At 41.5% G+C, this 17,940-nt stretch overlaps 2 protein-coding genes across 5 annotated transcripts; one reads left to right on the forward strand and one right to left on the reverse strand.

The window, feature by feature from the left end:
* The first annotated feature begins 902 nt into the window (after nucleotides 1–902).
* fam114a1 (family with sequence similarity 114 member A1) lies at nucleotides 903–9,379 on the forward strand. 3 transcript variants are annotated; one of them, XM_062516213.1, is made up of 14 exons: nucleotides 903–1,013; nucleotides 1,716–1,979; nucleotides 2,010–2,066; nucleotides 3,433–3,517; nucleotides 3,602–3,801; nucleotides 4,499–4,633; nucleotides 4,883–5,035; nucleotides 5,247–5,415; nucleotides 5,900–5,982; nucleotides 6,178–6,384; nucleotides 6,605–6,744; nucleotides 6,989–7,061; nucleotides 7,142–7,195; nucleotides 7,417–9,379. In XM_062516213.1, the coding sequence occupies exons 1-14, from the start codon at nucleotides 936–938 to the stop codon at nucleotides 7,534–7,536; spliced, it is 1,818 nt and encodes a 605-aa protein (XP_062372197.1). In that variant the 5' UTR covers nucleotides 903–935; the 3' UTR covers nucleotides 7,537–9,379. The 3 variants fall into 3 exon arrangements, with proteins under 3 accessions (XP_062372197.1, XP_062372190.1, XP_062372205.1); XM_062516206.1 differs by having other exon boundaries at nucleotides 1,716–2,066; XM_062516221.1 differs by having other exon boundaries at nucleotides 1,716–2,066; nucleotides 5,247–5,373.
* A 131-nt stretch (nucleotides 9,380–9,510) lies between these two features.
* si:dkey-192k22.2 (uncharacterized) lies at nucleotides 9,511–17,733 on the reverse strand. Of its 2 annotated transcripts, none has more exons than XM_062516242.1 (11): nucleotides 17,481–17,733; nucleotides 16,956–17,156; nucleotides 16,373–16,627; nucleotides 15,367–15,480; nucleotides 14,704–14,772; nucleotides 14,502–14,549; nucleotides 13,952–14,023; nucleotides 13,824–13,856; nucleotides 13,337–13,390; nucleotides 13,077–13,136; nucleotides 9,511–9,771 (listed from the first exon to the last, which is right to left on the reverse strand). In XM_062516242.1, the coding sequence occupies exons 1-11, from the start codon at nucleotides 17,563–17,565 to the stop codon at nucleotides 9,701–9,703; spliced, it is 1,062 nt and encodes a 353-aa protein (XP_062372226.1). In that variant the 5' UTR covers nucleotides 17,566–17,733; the 3' UTR covers nucleotides 9,511–9,700. The 2 variants fall into 2 exon arrangements, with proteins under 2 accessions (XP_062372226.1, XP_062372218.1); XM_062516234.1 differs by having other exon boundaries at nucleotides 13,077–13,157.
* Between the last annotated feature and the right edge of the window lie 207 nt (nucleotides 17,734–17,940).

Below are 17,940 nucleotides of genomic sequence, written 5' to 3' on the forward strand. Positions count from 1 at the left end.
AAATCCTCCCATTCTGCATTCTAAAATGATAACACTGTTATTGTTCCTGGATGTTTTGATGGGACAGCTTTGTTGCTTAGTAGACTGGGTAAACCTAGCCTGACCTGCTGGTGATTGCATTTCGCCTCGCAGCTCAGGCTAGAAACCTACACATTTATCTCTCTGCTTCTGTTCCACTTTTGCTGGAACCAATCACAAACCGGCTTATCCACCAGGTGCACCAGGTTCGTTGGTCTGATTAGTTTAAGGATGCCCATTGATCACGCCTCGTGCAGTAAAAATACAATGCAGACTCTTCAGACTAATGTTCAATCTCAAAAGATTGAACTTGGTCTGGTGATAACCAGGCTAGCTGCTTAGTATATAATTATCTCTCTATTCTTATCTTAATTCACCATAAGGCTATTTTAGAGAGACACCAGTGTAGTCATTTGCAGATGTCATTATTGTCTTTGATATTGTTTTTCAGGGCAATATGCATAGTCCTAAATCTTGCATTACAATTAAGGTGAGGAGAGTGAATGAAATGGTCAAGATTCAAGGTTAATGGAACATTTTATAGGGGAGAAAAATCATTGAACATTCATAAACCACAGCCAGGCATAGCACTGTCTAGCCACTGCCTATCTGGCTTATGCAAGCTATGTACTGGGCCTATTCCATTATTAGGCTATGATAACAGAAAGGACATTCCAAATGCAACTGCACTTTGCAATGTGGACCTCTGGAGTTGGATGTTAGATGTTCGACAAAACAAAACAATGTTGACAAAACAAAAACAATGCAATCACACGGGCTGAGACGACTGTAGGCTAGGATTGATCTGTCCCAGTCTTTGAGTGGACGTATCGTCTGGACTTGACTACCACTACAAACTTTGGTCCTAATATAATGACACCATAGGCTATTCCCCCTGACGTCACTCACAACAACACATGGCACGGGTTGCCGACGTGGCGGACAGACTGACTGGGCGGAAAACTCGGGAGAATCAGGGGTTGATCAAGGAATTGGTAAGACATCTCAACATTACAATAAACTACAGCAAACGTCTTCGTTATTTTTAAATAGGGAATAGTGCGTATGCTATCGACATGCACTGCATTTTGCAGAATTGCTTTTCGCCTTCGCAGCTCCATTGAGAAAAATGCTAAATGGATAGTTCGCTTATTTGTTGATTTTGTTAGGCTATGTCTGCTTGGAGGCCTGTAAGAGTTATTCGGTTAATGTCTACAAGCAAAGACAACACCAACCTGATTTACGAATAACCACATTAATGTCCATAGGTAGCCTAGCCTAACCCGATTAGTTTGGCGCATCATTTCGCTCAAACTAACTTAGTTGTCACTTCAGTTTATTTCTGTTGGATTTGTTTGTTTTGACTCCCAGATTTCGTAGGCTCCTCTAGTTTACGAGCTGTCAGCTCAATTGGATAGATTGTATCCCCTTTAGCGTGTGTTGATAAAATCCGATCATGATTCTTCACTTTTTATTTATTTATTTATTTAGTTGTGTCGCTAGATGGAGACATTCTGACAGTTGGGCCTAGTCATATGGCCGCGACTTTTGAGGATGCTATTTTGTAGACTGCCAGTGTTTTGCGCGAATCAAGCATGAGGCACGGTCATGAATGTGTTTTCAAATGTAGGGTTTCAATGTCTCCAACTTCACAAGCTATGCTTATTCATGTTAATTTCCTTCTTTTCCCATCTAAGACCACCATGTCACAGACCAATGCTGGGGAGGATGCCTCTATCTCGGACTCGGTATTATCCGAAAACATGGGCCCACCCAAAGACAAGATTTCTCCAGAGCAGGATATTCCTTCTTGTACCGATGACACAGTTCCTCCCATCCATCCAAAACCTTTACTGTCTGGAGATGAACCACAAGAGACTGATCACCATGATGAGGGCCACTCGGCTAGTATGCCACTACATCCCCAGGATGACCAGTCAGGTGCTGAGGCTGAGGGTCAGGTAGCTGAGTGCGGAGAGTCTGAGGGTCAGGTAGCTGAGTGCGGAGAGTCTGTGAACCTGGAGCCTGATGGACCAGAGGAGCCTGAGGTACAGTTTGTGTGGGATGATGTGTGATGCATGCAAGCGTAGTAGAGACTTGTTTGAGGTAGAAACTGTCATGTACTGTATGTATACAATTATTTTTGTACACACGTGTACAGTATGTCGAGGTGAAACGCAGGACTACGCTGTATACCCACTTAAAACACATCACCATCTCAGTATGCCTACTTAAAATGGACAAGTATACATAATCTCATTTGCGGTTGTTCACATACCCACTACAGCTAACTACTACTGTAGGCCTACATCACAGTATATCCACTACAGCTAACTAGACTACCACAAAACAAGCCTACTTAAACTCGCTATTTAAGGAGAGGAACCTCATAGACATGCTGTGAGTTTTTGCTTGAACTGAAATAAATCTGTAGCGGTCTTAAGCTGGGGCTGTGTGATGCTCTTCAGTCATGGCCACACTGCATTGGTAATGTTGAAGGCACCTTCAAACTGGCCACATACTGTATGATGTGGCTACTAACTCTCAAGTGTCCTGTTGACGTTCTCCCCGGTTCCCCTCAATTTGAGAATGTTCTATTAGTTAGATCTACTGAGTGCTACTACTCAGCATTGCTGCTCCCTAGTGTGAGCTCTTTTAGGAAATGCTGCTCCTAGGTTACAGGATCATAATGCATTGTATCAAACCAGCTGACAAATACAAGCCCTTGGGATATGAATTGTGAAAACCCAAATGTTCAGCGGAAAGATGCAGCATGCGTCACCTCATTAATTATTTTAGATGTCAGTATCCTTTTGGCTCAGCGGTGAAAGCTTCTGGCTGATATCTTGTAGACTGTCACCAAAGAGACTGGCACATGCTGTTACCTCTAAGCCAGCTGGCTACTGGACAATGGTGATCTACTGGACAATGGGGATCTTTGTCTATGTCAAAGGGACCTTGCCAGTGTTTTGAGATTCAAGGGACAGTCTTTTAAGAATAGTCAACATTAGTGCACATGCACAATAGGTTGTTTAGTAAACAAAAGCTTAGTATAATATAATGATCAGTACTTAAATGGCATGGAATCCCACTTTCACTTTGTGCATTAAATTAATCCAGTTTTCCTTCACTTTTTATTAACTGCATGCATTGGCAAGTACCTTGTTATTACACAGTGTGTTAGATATTATATTTAATTTGAATTATGACTTAAATCCCACTTTGAATTAGCACTATATAGGCCCTGTATGTGTCTATGTGTCTGTGTGTAGGATGGTGGGCTAACCTCGCTCCTGTTTCACAAGTTTGTATTCTGAACATGAGAGAATGTAGGTACTGAATCTGTACAATTTAGTAATGGAGACAATTTATGACCATCTCTTGTATGGGATTTGATTGTATTTGTTCGTACAGCCATCCGTTGACACTGCAGGCAAGAGTTGGGGAGGCTGGAGTGTGTGGGGGAAATCCCTTCTGACTAGTGCAACCTCCACTGTTGGTGAGTAATTGTGGCAGCTCAATTTGGAGGAGTCCATTCATCTCTTTGGTCAGTACAAAATGTACGCTTGACTGTTTCTTTTAGGCCAGAGCCTGAGTTCGGTGCGAGAGAAAGCGGGCGTGGCCCTGCGCATGCCGCAGGCGTCCTCGTGTGAAGAGGCCGAGGAGGACGGAGGGTCCAACGCAGACAGCAGCGGCCCAGAGGAGCTCAGTCCACCCCCCACCGCCGCCCCTCAGCCGGCCAAGGGCGTGTTCTCCACCATCACCAGCGCTGTCCAGAACACCGTGAGTCTCCGTCCACTCACCTTCACTTGGGAACGCTCCACTCACCTTCACTCCCCATTCACTAGTCCATCACTTGGGAATTCTCCACACACCTTCACTCCCCATTCACTAGTCCATCACTTGGGAACGCTCCACACACCTTCACTCCCCATTCACTAGTCCATCACTTGGGAACTCTCCACACACCTTCACTCCCCATTCACTAGTCCATCACTTGGGAACGCTCCACTCACCTTCACTCCCCATTCACTAGTCCATCACTTGGGAATTCTCCACACACCTTCACTCCCCATTCACTAGTCCATCACTTGGGAATTCTCCACACACCTTCACTCCCCATTCACTAGTCCATCACTTGGGAACGCTCCACACACCTACACTCCCCATTCACTAGTCCATCACTTGGGAATTCTCCACACACCTTCACTCCCCATTCACTAGTCCATCACTTGGGAACGCTCCACACACCTTCACTCCCCATTCACTAGTCCATCACTTGGGAATTCTCCACTCACCTTCACTCCCCATTCACTAGTCCATCACTTGGGAACGCTCCACACACCTTCACTCCCCATTCACTAGTCCATCACTTGGGAACGGCCTTCTGACTGACACAGATCACAAATGACTCTGCATATGATAGTCTGATGTCGGAAACATGTTTTCAGTGTTCATCCTGTATTGATCACTCCATCAGGGCAAGTCTGTGATTTCTGGTGGCCTCGATGCTTTGGAATTCATTGGGAAGAAAACTATGATCGTCTTGGCAGAGAGTGACCCGGGCTTTAAGAAAACCAAGACCCTGATGCAGAAGACTGTGTCATTGTCTCAGGTAAAGAAGTGAGAGAGTGTGTGAAAGAGAAAGAGAAACATCTTATGTGTGAACTCTTTTCTGTATTTTTGAAGAGGTTTTGTTTTGTTTTCTGTCGTAATGTGTTTTTCTGTGGTTAGTGATTGGCAAGAAGTGTTATTAAACATGTCATTTAACAAGTAAGCAATTAAACATTTTCATTTAGATGATACCACTCTGTGTGTGTGTGTGTGTGTGTGTGTGTGTGTGTGTGTGTGTGTGTGTGTGTAGATGCTGAAGGAGGCAAAGGAGCGAGAGCGGGAAAGATTAGGCAATCAGTTGGTGTCTGCACCCACAGCCCACTACAGCATCCTGTTTGACGACTATCAGGGACTGTCCCACTTGGAAGCTCTAGAGATCCTGTCCAATGAGAGTGAGGCCAAGGTGTGCCACACACACCAACACACATGCACTCTACAGGAGCACATACTGTACTGTCTTTCTTAAGTGGTCAGTTGTCCAAACGGTCCAGATAGTGGTCCAGACTGAAACAAAGCTCACCTACCAAACCTTTTTGAAACACTCCATGTGGGACTAGTGGGAGAGTTGTAACGGCATCAACGGTATCAACTGCTTCTCTCTCTTCCTCTCTCAGGTGCAGGCTGCATTGTCCAACCTGGCAGAGGAGGACTTAGAGAAACTGAAGACAGAACTGGTTGCTATAAAGGAGATCTTCATCAAAAGAGAGGAAGAGGAGGAGGCCCCAGCTATAGAGGAAAACGGTGATCTCCTTTCTTCCCAAATAGGCTCCACCACCCACTTCTGTGAGTCCCTGACAGTCAGGTCTGGGGCCCTGTCATACATGGCTCTCCAGAGCACAAACTACATTGTGATGATCCTATTGCAATCAAACAAACAGTACAGTAATTTCCCGCATATAAGCCGCATTGTGTATAAGCCGCAGGACAGTGTTTTATGCAAGTTAAAAGAAACAAAACCATATTAACTCCATATTAACTGCTCCCCTGTATTAACCTCATACATGAAGAAATTTTGCAAAATCAATGTATAAGCCATGGCTAATAGTCGGGAAATTACAGGTATGTCTCTATTTGGAACAACCAATGGTGCAATTCTGTGGGATTTAATTTAAGCTGCGGTAGACATTTCATACACAATCACAGCATGTATATTTGAGAAGAGAGACAGTAAGAGAGAAATTAAATAATCTCTCTCTCTCTCTCTCTCTCTCCATCTCTCTGTATTTTGTGTGTGTTTGTGTGTGTGTGTGTTTGTTTATTTTTTCAGCTAATGGGGAAGAATTCGTCAGTGTTCTCACAGAGCTTCTGTTTGAGCTTCATGTAGCTGCCACCCCAGATAAACTCAACAAGGTACAGTTGTACTAAACATGGCTCCCCCTCTACATGATGTACACATACTGCAGTAGTGTACATTCTACTGACACGCTCAGCGCTCCATACTACACAGGCACGAGTACTGTATTCTACTGACATGCTCAGCGCTCCATACTACACAGGCACGAGTACTGTATTCTACTGACACACTCAGCGCTCCATACTACACAGGCACGAGTCAGAGCTCATGACTGGGTGAAGGAGGTGGAGCAGCCTGTTGCCATGGAGGCTGTGGAGGAAGCTGTTGCAGAAGAGAAGAGTGTGGAGTCCACACCCTCCACGGAATCAGGAGAGAAGGTGGATGAGGGAAGTGTTTCTAGCGACGGGAAGAATGAAGAGAGGAGAGATGCCAAAGAGGACGCTTCTGACGGTGTGGAGGTAAAATAGGCTCCTCTGTGGACTGAATGGAATAAGGTAGCTTATGAGCAATCATCCTTGGAGAATTTTACTATAAAAAAGTTTCAATTTTTGTAAACTGTGTGTGTGTGTGTGTGTATGTGTGTGTGTGTGTGTGTGTGTGTGTGTGTGTGTGTGTGTGTGTGTGTGTGTGTGTGTGTGTGTGTGTGTGTGTGTGTGCGTGCACTCATGCATTGTGCAGCATGTGTACCTGTCCTCAGTGGGTAGCTTGGCTGAAGTGACAGCACGCAGCATAGAGCAACTTCATAAAGTGGCAGAATTAATCCTCCATGGACAAGACTTGGAGAAAGCAGCGAGTGAGCAAGCCTCCATACTTGTCAGGTAAAGTGTGTGTGTGTTTTAGGATGTGCGTTAATTAGATTGTCAGCTGTGTATATTTTGACAGACTGGAAAGTAAACAAAATGTCCCAAAAACCCCATCTGCTTACCAGTCATATTGTAACAATGAGTCTCAGTAGCTTAGTATTGCTCCCCTCTGATCCTACGACAGTACAATTCACTTTAAAGAACAACTGTGACCATGCCTTTCACAGTGTCTTTTACTCTGGATTTGCTGTTGTTTCAGGTTGACATTGGCTATGTGTAAGGAGGTGGACTGCCTTGCCAGCAAATTCTGTGATACTTTACTTAGTATGGGGGTAAGTAAGACCGACACAAACACAAAACAGCTAAATCAAATCTATTCTTTGGCTCTTGGCTAATTGTCTGTATACTGCAGTGTCACAGAAAAGCAGAAGAGTTGAACCCCCTTGTGGATAGTGTGACTTTGGAGGTAAGCGGATGGCACCATACAACCTTGTGCACCAATAATATGAAACATATGTGTATATGACAGACTTGGGCTTTGGAATGTGGTGCCATTATTAAGACATTCTACTTGTCAGTATAAGCTCCCATATTGGCTTTCACTTCTAACATTTTTGGAGAACTCCTACGTCTTCATACAGTAATAGCACAAAAGCACATCATGTTGTTCCTCTCCATACTCTACAGGGTTCAAACAGCACCACCTACATCCATAATGCCTTCCAACTGCTGCTGCCAATTCTGCAGATCTCACACATCCAGATCAGCAGATCCAAAGAACATCCAGATACAGTCAGCACAGACTAGTATGCACACATCGTGATTGTAGTAATGGATAGCTTCTGTGTCTATAATATTGCTCAGTTGATTCGTTGTGTGTGTGTGTGTGTGTGCGTGTGTGCGCGTGCGTGTGTGTGTGTGTGTGTGTGTGTGTGTGTGTGTGTGTGTGTGTGTGTTTACAGTATATGTACTAGAAGAGCTTTCTGCAATAAGATTAGATTAATGTCAGACTTTGTTCTGTTGCATTGGCAAGATTTCAGAGTTTTGTGTAATAACTAAAAGTTGCTGAGCAGGATTACAGTGCCCTCAACATGTCATGGCATACCTGGTAAGGTTGATTTAAAAAAGGTTTTAAAAAATCATCTTTTGGTGAGAAAAAAATCACGTAAAGAAATACAAACTTTTATCAAGAACACATGCCACAATTACTGGCACCCTTAGAAAATATTGTAACCAAAATGGTTTTATTTTTCTTCTCAGAGTTAGAGAGATCTTAATAGAGAAGTTGAATAAAATATTAATCAGAGAGTCCATAAAATATTAGAGTGACGATATACTGTAAACACTAACCCATGAGTTCCTGTTTCACTTAGGTATGAAAATAAAGTGACACAGAGGTCAAATGCCCTAGTCATTCTTCAACATGGGCAAGACAAGAGAATACACCATTCAAATTATTGAGTGTGTTGGCCTCTGTCAGGGAATGGGAATTATAGGGTTACATGGGCTTATACAGTACCTTCTATGTTAACATCAGAGAACACGGTAAAATACTGTGTCATCCTTAAATACAGGGGTGTCAATAATCATGGCACGTGTTTTGGTAAAAAAAAAAAAAAAACCCATCTATTTACTTTACGGTTGGATTTTTCCTCATAATGAATTACCAAAAGATGGTTTTTATGCCTCTTTTTACACAACGTTGACCAGGGTTCCAATAGATGTGGAGGGACAGCTTTGGTCAAATCCATGATAGCTCAAGAAGCATATGCCAAACATTTTAGGTTTTACCTAAACATTTTTGAGCCTTAATTCTTGATATTGACATACAGTATCCTTAATTCCATATACCTGCTAAAACGGAAGAAATGTATAATGACTCCATTCCATAAAACATTTATTTTACATAAATTATATTTATCATTTATAATAATACTATACAATATTAATGTGATTTGCACTTGTTTACTGAGATTTTGTTTAACAAAACGTGAGAACTCCCTCTCACCTTGAGTCTTAAAAGTAGCATTTCAGAACCGCTACGTTGTACTATAGACAAAAATGTTGCAACTGGTGCCTAAGCTGTTCTACAGTACCATCATAACATTTAGAAATTGAATTGGTTCCCTTCTATGTATATGTTAGGCGGACAAAAAAGGGACTTGATAATGTCATTGTTTTTCTTTCACCGAAAGAGTAAAGATTTAGATATGGATAAATATTTTGCTATATTATGACACAGCTGTGTCTCCAATAGGAAGTGTGTCTGCTCGCAAGAATACAGATCAATCAGATCATGCAGTGACTTTTTCTTGATTGGCCTAAGAATTTGTATGATGGCAAAATTGTCATTATCAGTATTCTATATTTTGATTAAGTATCGAATATTTTGTCTGTAAGATTTCATCTTTATATTATGAAGGGAAGTTTAAGAAGTGAATATTATATTTAAAGATGGCTTAGGCAGTAATCATTAAAGAAGCTTACGTAAGCTTATGTATTTCACTCCAGTGTAAATTAATATCTGCTATGTCAAAAACAAATGAACTGTGTATTTGATATCATTTAGATTGAAGCATTTGCACAACATACTGTATATTGCCATCAGACATGACTGCAGTCCACACATGTGTCCTGCTGATGGGAGCCGACTACAGCAGATGTGTGTCTGTATGAGTGCTTAATGACCTACAGTTGCTTCCTGCTTATCTACTCCTCCAGTTGACCTTGTATGAGCTTGTAGAAACCCATGTTTTAATATGTGAATAAAAAAATTCCAACTACAGTATGTCTCTATTTTAAAGTGGTACAACGTGTATGTACATGTACATTATACTCCATCATTTTTTTAAGAAACTTGGCATAAAAACTGTCCCACCATACGATGTGTCCACCGGAATGTTTTCCTGATAATGACATCAAGAGCCATATTACTGAAGATGAAGGATGTCCGCAGAAACATTCAGTCGTACTAGTCCTCATCCTCTCGTGTGACAGACATCAAACTGATGGTTGGTGGGTGTCCACGGTGGTGCAGCTGAGCTACAGGAGAAGGGGACAAAAGACACACTTGATCAGTTGATGCTCTGTCTTGCATGGTGGTCACGCTGGGGCAATTGCTCTGTCGCTAGTTTGGAGTTTAACACGGTTTTAAACTCGGTGGTGACGCAAGAAGTCACGTGACGACTTAAGCTCCATTGCTGTGTCATATGCACCTGTGGTTTAACCTGCTGCTGCGTTTTACCTTGATCTCAATTGCTGTGTCTTCAAGGAAATTCAAATCACCCACTAGAGGGCGCATTTAATGCGTGTTAGTCTAATCTCAGAAAGGACATGGTTTTGCGGTAGACTAAACCATAGTTTGCAGGATAGCAAGATAGGTGACAGCTTACGCTTCATAAACCGACACATACACACACTGTTGGCTAGTTTGTACTTATTACACAGTAGGCTACAATAAAGGCTACAGGATAGCAGTTGCTTAAGTTGGCAAATGCCTAACTACAAATGTACAAAGAACGAGTATGCCTATTCGTAAAATAGCCTAACGCACGGTAGATCGTACCATCAACCCTCGACTATGGTCTTTATTTAGGCTACTTAGGCTGCGCAAAGCATTTATTTGAGGCAGACTTCCAGGCAAGAACTTTTGTTACGTGCGTTTTATTGTGAGACCAGAGATACATGCGTTTTGATAGCGGCACCGGCAGGCTATTAAAAGCAGTAGTTTTCAGTTTAGTTTGGGGTTTAATTTACTTTTGGACTGTTTGGTGATGTTGCTAAATGTAGAGACTGATGGGCACTGAAATATTATTATATTTGAAGGTTCACTATTACGTTTCATGTCGTTGAAAGGGATTTCCACCCGCTGTTTGCGGGAGGCGCTTTCATTCATTCAATGACTGAATAGAATATGTAAGGGATAATCAACGACGCGCCGTGCGTTTATAGGAAAATAATGCACGTTCGAAGTGGTAATAAGGACCCGACGCCGCAGGCGGAGGGGACTTTACACTTCGATAAGTGCATCATTTTCCTAGAAACGCACAGGGCGCGTCGTTGATTATCCCTTACATAGAATAGAATAGAATAGAATAGAATAGAATAGAATAGAATAGTATAGAATAGAAGAGAATAGGTACTTGTTTCATCCCGTGAGAGAACCAACCAACCAGCGGCGCTCGGGAGCAGCATGATTTGAAATCGTCTGCCCCTATCCGACACAGTAACATGCATTTCACAAACTTTAAAGACAGTTGTGACATTATGTAGCCTACACCGCACAGATGCATTTTGCCTGGCAATGGTGTAGGCCTGTTTAGGCTGACACAATACGTAGCCTAGTCCCACATGGATTCGTAAAGCTATGCGCACGGAGCCATGGAATGTGGGTTTAGTGCCCAGCATAATTTGTCCATAGTTGGGCTGAAGTGTGGCGATTAAAAGGCTTATTTTTGCTCCTCCGTGTAATGTTCTATTTAATTCGTGACAATTTATTGATTGACTGATTTAATGTTATAAATAGCATAGCCTACTGGATAAGATTTCAGATTCAGATTTCCACAAAAGTAGCCTAGACTATTTCATGATATATTTCAACATTATTTGCGTTTTATTAAAATGTACTTTACATTTCCAAAGTGTTTTGGCACTTAGAGCGCATTTAGCCACAAGAGTCATAAAAAGTATCCCGTCAAAATCCTGAAATGCGTTAAGACCGTTGAATTACGACTGCATCTGCTGGGGTAAAACTCAAAACAGCGTACTTCCGGCTTCCAGGCAGTTTAACCCCAGTAACTAGGAATCAGCTGATCCTGTTTCATTTCTGACACAGCAATCACGTTAAACTTCGTGCGCAGCTGCGTGTTAAACTCCAAAACCTCCGTTTTAAGGAGCACGGTTTTAAATCGTAGCACAGCTAGCACAATGCTAACTGACAGAGCAATTGGCCCAATATGTTTAAATATAAATAAATAAATACAAATAATTTCTTCAAAATTCAGGATGATGGGATTACCAATAATATACCATAGCAATGAAGAGTATTAGAAATGCACCCTATAACAGATTCCAACCAATTCAAATTCAATCCTCTGTTGCTGTGGATGTTTATGATCTGATCAGTAACATTGCTAAACAAAACATAAGCCCTTGAGACAGCAACAAATATGTACAAATTTGAAAGTCAAAAGGCAACATTTTGTTTTCAGTCATTCCTTTGTTGCTGTGCCCATTTATGATCCAATCAGCAACATATCCAAACAAAAAACAAGCGGCCACTCGAAACTTTTTTCAAAAAGTTTTCAAAATTTCACAGTCAACTAGAAAACGTAATTTCGAGGAAATTACCAGTGCATGCAAAAGCAAGACATAAGACACGAACTTAAGACAAGATAAGACATAAGAAACAAACTTAAATTTACAAACAGTTGTGGACAGAGGAAGGTGAGGGAAGTGGGGGGGGGGGGGCAGTGTGTTGTATGTATGTGGCTTAGGGGCAGAGGTGGAAAAGTCCAACCAACCAGCTGATTCTCAGTAGTAACTCTTCAGCCAGGCAGAGCAGCTAATTGGTGAGATCACCTGTGTTTAAGTGCACAGATAGAACCAATACGTGATTGGACTTTTACTCTCTAAAGCTTGACTTTTCCACCTCTGAGCGTGAGTGCGTGTAAGTGTGTGTGCGTGCGTGCGTCGTGTGTGTGTGTGTGTGTGTGTGTGTGTGTGTGTGTGTGAGTGTGTGAGTGGATGTAAGTGGATGTAAGGAGCATGGCTTTCTATGATGCAGTGAAATGGGGGAGTTAGGTTAAGGTGAGAATGTTGTGGAGTGCATGGAGAAGTGTGGTATATATGAAGTGCTGCAGTCAGGTGTGTGTGTGTGTGTATGAGTGAATGGGTAGACAGAGAGCTGATAATGCAGGTTCAATTTAACTGGCTGTCAATTAAACTTGATAGGGCCTTGAGCAGCTGGCTCTTGACACAGGTGCAAATCAGCTTAATCAGCAGTGCAGTGTGATAGACCTCTGAAGTTCGCCTACAAAAAAGCTTGCCATATATGGGCAGTTGGCTTCAATTAACTCCCGGATCTCCTTATATGGGCAAACAGGGCAGCTTCAGAGGTCTATGAAAAGTCAATGGGGAAAAATATTTTGCTAATATTTCAAAAAGTATCAAGTTTACAGAACTGAAATATACATACAATTAGTCTTATTTTCAAGACCTACGTAGCAAAGTTTGAACCAAGTTTCTACGTTAAACGGTTGAAGCTGAATAGGACCTGGTTAGGAGAAGAAGAAGAAGAAGAAGAAGAAGAAGAATCACTTCTAACGATGTTCTATGGATTCACTTACTCAGTGGTCCCCACTGACTGTGACTGAAGTCTTGGTTCAGCAGCAATGAGCCCCCACATTCTGGAAGGTAATCAGACAAAACTATGACAGGTACATCACTAGTCTATTCCATTATAAACTGTTAATTCAGCTATTTGAGAATATAATTCACCTTTGTGTGTATGTGTAAGGCAAGCAATAAAACACTACATTACTACAATTTAGTCATGAATTATTTTTGGTAACACACATCACAAACACATTATTTTGAAGTCACTTACCTTGTACCTCACCAGTGACTTCATGGTTTTCAACTTCACGAATAGGTGAGAGTCCTGTTCAAAGTAAGTTAGAAAATGAGTCTTCAACTCTCTCACACACACACTCAGATTAGTCTATTATTATAATTAGTTAAACTGTAAATCAGGAATCAGATGTTCGAAGACTTTGCATCTGTGTTGATCAATCACAAAACATAGGTGATTGCCCACACACAATCAGCTTTATCTAGACAGCTAAGGGAGGACCAGACCAAAACAATTAAAGGGAAGCATGCACAAATGTATGTCATGATTAAGAATAGGCTATTCTACCATTGTAGAATATATTAATGTCTTATCAGTAAGCAACTTGAGTCTGAGGAAATAAAGACCAAATCTACTTGTACACACTTACACACACACACACACACACACACACACACACACACACACACACACACACACACACTCCAAACACATTTGTTAACAATAAGAAAAAGTAACAAACCTTTCGTACTTCTGTAGACTTTAAGAAGTGTCTCTGTTGTGAAAAATGACAAGCAATATTAGTCTTATTTGTTCAATCTCTTTTGTATGGTGATTTTCAGATGAGGTAAACTGTATACACATAAGGACCATTGGGAAGGAGGGAAGGCCAAAGGTGATCTTCTTCTCCATCCTGAGGCGAGACCTCAAAGAACACATCTCCTAATGAAAATATCAACAGACAAAATAAAGTTGGTGATCAAATTAATCAAATTCATTCATTAGTCATTTTCAAATTGACTGAGGTATTGTGCCAACATGTTTTGGATAGATACTCTCTCTCTCTCTCTCGCTCTCTCTCAACATGGAACACTGACTATCTACAAGTCAACAAGTTTAGTTCCACAGAGCACATTATTTATTGGAAAACCTTCTCTTGGGATAAACCTCCCCGCATGCATGCAATTCTCCAGTTGTACACTAGAGGGGATCTGCACTAAATATTGTTAGTGCCCTACATATAGGGCACTAAATATTGTTGCTGGTTGTTGAACAACACAATGTGTTCACTATTCCTTCTAAGGCCCTTCTATATGAGAAAGTGGCATTATAGACTACGCATTTATGTGATAACACAAGGAATATGTTGTGTGACTGCTTCCGATGTACATGTGTAAATGAACTATAAAAAGGCAGGAACCTGCGGAGTGTCTGGGTTGTAATGCCAGATCTGGTATGTCAGCACATGCTGAGGAAGAAAGCACAAGGGAAGTATAAGCAACACTGTCAACATTAAGATGACAGCAGCTCTGCAAGACCAACACACGCTTACATTCATGACATTTTCACCTGTGACATACTGCACCATATATTATCTTCACTGTTCTAAGTAGAGTTCTTACATGTACTTCTTCTGATGGTGAGTTGACGACAAGGCTGGCCTGCACTGTCAGGAAGACGCTCAGCTCTCCCTTCGACAAAATCAAAATAGAGCAGCAACATGACTTACACTAAATAATGTTGTTCCTGGTGACCATTTAGCATATAGAATTAAAACATTTTTAAACATAATTTCTACTAAAAGGATATGGTGCTATATTGTAGAAATACCCAACACATTTTTTTAATGAACCAATTATGTTCTGTATACAGTATTAGTGTCAGACAGTATCTAGCTTTACTGAACACAAGACAATGCAAATAAAAGAACCCACTATAAATATTACAGGAATAGAGTCCAAGCTCTAAAATTGGTTGAATGTCAAAATTACTGCTGGAACCAGTATCATTATCATAGCCAACTCCTCTGCTAATGCAACAAAATATGTTTTCATGATATTATCCATCACTTGATTTAGTTAATAAAATGGAAACCATTTGGATCATACTTCTTCTTGACATAAGTCCCCACCTAATTAACAACAGTGGCTAACGTCTTCAATATAACTTATTGATAAGACCATTTAAGTATACAATATGTCTGCATTGTTTACCCTTTGCAGACACTGCACAAGTATCAACAGGCCTAGGTCCAAAATAATCTCCAGCCAAAACAGGGTACTTACTCTTCAGATGCAGAGTTCTGCATAGAGTCTGATAAACAACAGTCACCACGGTTATAAAGATCACCAAAAGGACGAGAGCCACCCACACATGTCTGCTCACACACTGTCCATTTCCTGGATGAAAGAGCAAAGGAAACAATCAGTTTCAGTTTTCTGTGTGTGTGTGACTGCATGTGGATGTCTTAATATGGCTGGTTTAAGCAGCATTTTAAGAATCCCTGTAAGGCAGTGAACCTCAAAGTGGGGTCCATGAAATAATTTGCTTTGAATGATAAAGTTGTGCTTTATCATTTATAAATGCATATTTATGATGATGATGATGATGATGATGATGATGATGATGATGTGATGATCTAGATAATGACACTTTCCACCAATAAAACAAGCACATAGTGGGGGTCGAAGCAATAGACTTTATTCTGCCAAATGCATGAATAAATGTCTTTGCTCCCACCCACATTAGCCAAACTTTGATATGATTATGACAAATCATGTCAATCTGTTATGGATCACTTGAATCACTTTACTAAGGTCACGATGAACCATCATTACTGCTGCTTAGATTTGCTTATTTGCCAGCAAGCTCGCTGATGGCAATGTGGATAAATGTCAGTCCATATTGTCAACGCAAAATCCAAAGTTGTACACTTGTCAGAAAACCTGTCACGGGATAGCGGACCTGGCCACAACTTCAGAGAATACAAATGGCATCTAAGTATACAAATGGTAATTAGCTTAATTGTTACACTTATGAGGGGGTCCTCAGAAAACATTCTCCCCCAGAAGGGGTCCTTGGCACCATGCGTTTGAGAACCCTTGCTATAAGGAATCCTTTAACTTGGTACGGTTTATTTAAGAGCCAGTTCATTGATCATGCATATATGAAAACAGAAACACAATGTGGCATTTCTTAATTAAGTAATTACATTAACTAGTAACTAACATAAACCAGAGCCTGCATTCTCAGCAGGTTTGTTGGCATATACTCTGCGGCGTACTCACTAACCTTTCGTTTGCTGAGGGAAATGAAAGGTTTCTGTTTGATTGCTGCGTTGATCATGTAGGAAACAGTGATGTGGAGTAGCAGTGGTGTTCTGGAGGAGGGTGTGGGTTTCATTGGGGGCCATACAGCAGTGGAACAGCCCCTGATTGGTTTCTGAGCTTCTTATTAGAGAACTGGCATTTCCCAAATGATAATGGCTGGTCACATTATGTGCTGAGGGACTGTCAATCTGGACCAGGAGTGACACTTCCAGTGGTTCTATAACAAATGGGAATCAAAATGGGAAGCAAAAGATTCAGTCAGCTGAAACACACACACACCAATATTGTCTGATCTAGTTGCTTCACAAATTACACTGAAATGTTTCTCATTTATTTGAGCTCATTTATGCATTTGGCAGACGCTTTTATCCACATGCTTTTATCCATAGCAACTTACATGTCATGTACCTTTCAGGCTACTGCATGCCCAGGGCCGTAACCACTACCACCACCCATAACACAGTGTATTAGCAGTGCCATTCAAATGAGTGCCAGTAAAAAGCTTACTGTATATGCATACCAAAGGGTATAGGCGTAACACCCACCTACAACAGAGCCATTTCCAAAGAGATGTGTGAGGTCGGTCTGTGTTTCACACAGCCAGTATGAGACGTTCTGCTCTGTGGTATTTGTCTCTCCACTGCAGGGTTGGTCCTTCACCCGCGTGCCCACAAACCTCCCACACCCACCATCAGAGCTGTCTGCACAAGGCTTGAGGATCTCACAGTAGAAGGATATCTTCAACCCTAAGCAGGAGATAGACGGATTGGGTGGTGATTGTTCAGTGAGAAGCAAAACTCTTGGGTATCTTGACGTCATCACACTTTTCCAGATGTTTAGATTACTGAAAGCATTACTAGGCCTATAGTTTAACAGTTTATGCAGTTTATGACAAGAAGGCTACTTTGGATGGTTGCATTTTTAGGATTAAAAGACAAAACATGTGATTAAATATCTAGTAATAGATATTCCATAACAAAGTCACATGGCACCTTCAGGACACTCAGTCTACAACGTTCCATGAATATTAGAGGAGCAGCATGCCCCACATACCCCTATGAGATACCCACCTCGGGGAGAGAAGAACTCTGGCAGGCACAGGATGAATGCCACGAGAAGGACCACGAGGAGTTTGGTAAGTGCAGCACATGTCATGACAAACACGAGGGAAGAGTGAACGATCACTATGCTCTGAGACAGGTGCTCACATCCTACATAGACACAATTAAAAAACACTCTACCCTTAAAAACGCCTGTAGTCCACTGAAAACATGCATCTGCTCTTTTGTGTCCCGCATTTCAGTTACTTAACGAAACGCCACCTCAATGCTGTTTCCTGTCTTGACAAACTTCCTGTTTTATGCAACTAATAAAGAGTGAAAGAGTGTGGTGTATGATGCATCAGCAAAAGAGAGACTCTCTGTGAGAGAATACAGAGAGAGAGAGAGAGTGTGTGTGTGTGTACGTGTACGTGAGTGTGTGTGTGTCTCTCACTCTGTGTGTGTGTGTGTGTGTGTGTGTGTGTGTGTG

Source organism: Sardina pilchardus, chromosome 2 (genome assembly GCF_963854185.1).
Source record: "Sardina pilchardus chromosome 2, fSarPil1.1, whole genome shotgun sequence".
Lineage (NCBI taxonomy): Eukaryota > Metazoa > Chordata > Actinopteri > Clupeiformes > Clupeidae > Sardina > Sardina pilchardus.

Bases quoted from the DNA above. Each gene is read 5' to 3' on its own strand.
- si:dkey-192k22.2 (XM_062516234.1), bottom strand. From the start codon at position 17,565: ATGACATGTGCTGCACTTACCAAACTCCTCGTGGTCCTTCTCGTGGCA. The intron at 13,158-13,336 runs GTAAGTGACTTC...TACCTGTCATAG, and splicing joins AGTCACTGGTGAGGTACAAG to TTTTGTCTGATTACCTTCCA. The intron at 9,772-13,076 runs GTAAGTGAATCC...CTTCTCCTGTAG, and splicing joins CAGTCAGTGGGGACCACTGA to CTCAGCTGCACCACCGTGGA.
- fam114a1 (XM_062516206.1), top strand. From the start codon at position 936: ATGGCACGGGTTGCCGACGTGGCGGACAGACTGACTGGGCGGAAAACT. The intron at 3,802-4,498 runs GTGAGTCTCCGT...TCACTCCATCAG, and splicing joins CCAGCGCTGTCCAGAACACC to GGCAAGTCTGTGATTTCTGG. The intron at 7,196-7,416 runs GTAAGCGGATGG...CATACTCTACAG, and splicing joins TGGATAGTGTGACTTTGGAG to GGTTCAAACAGCACCACCTA.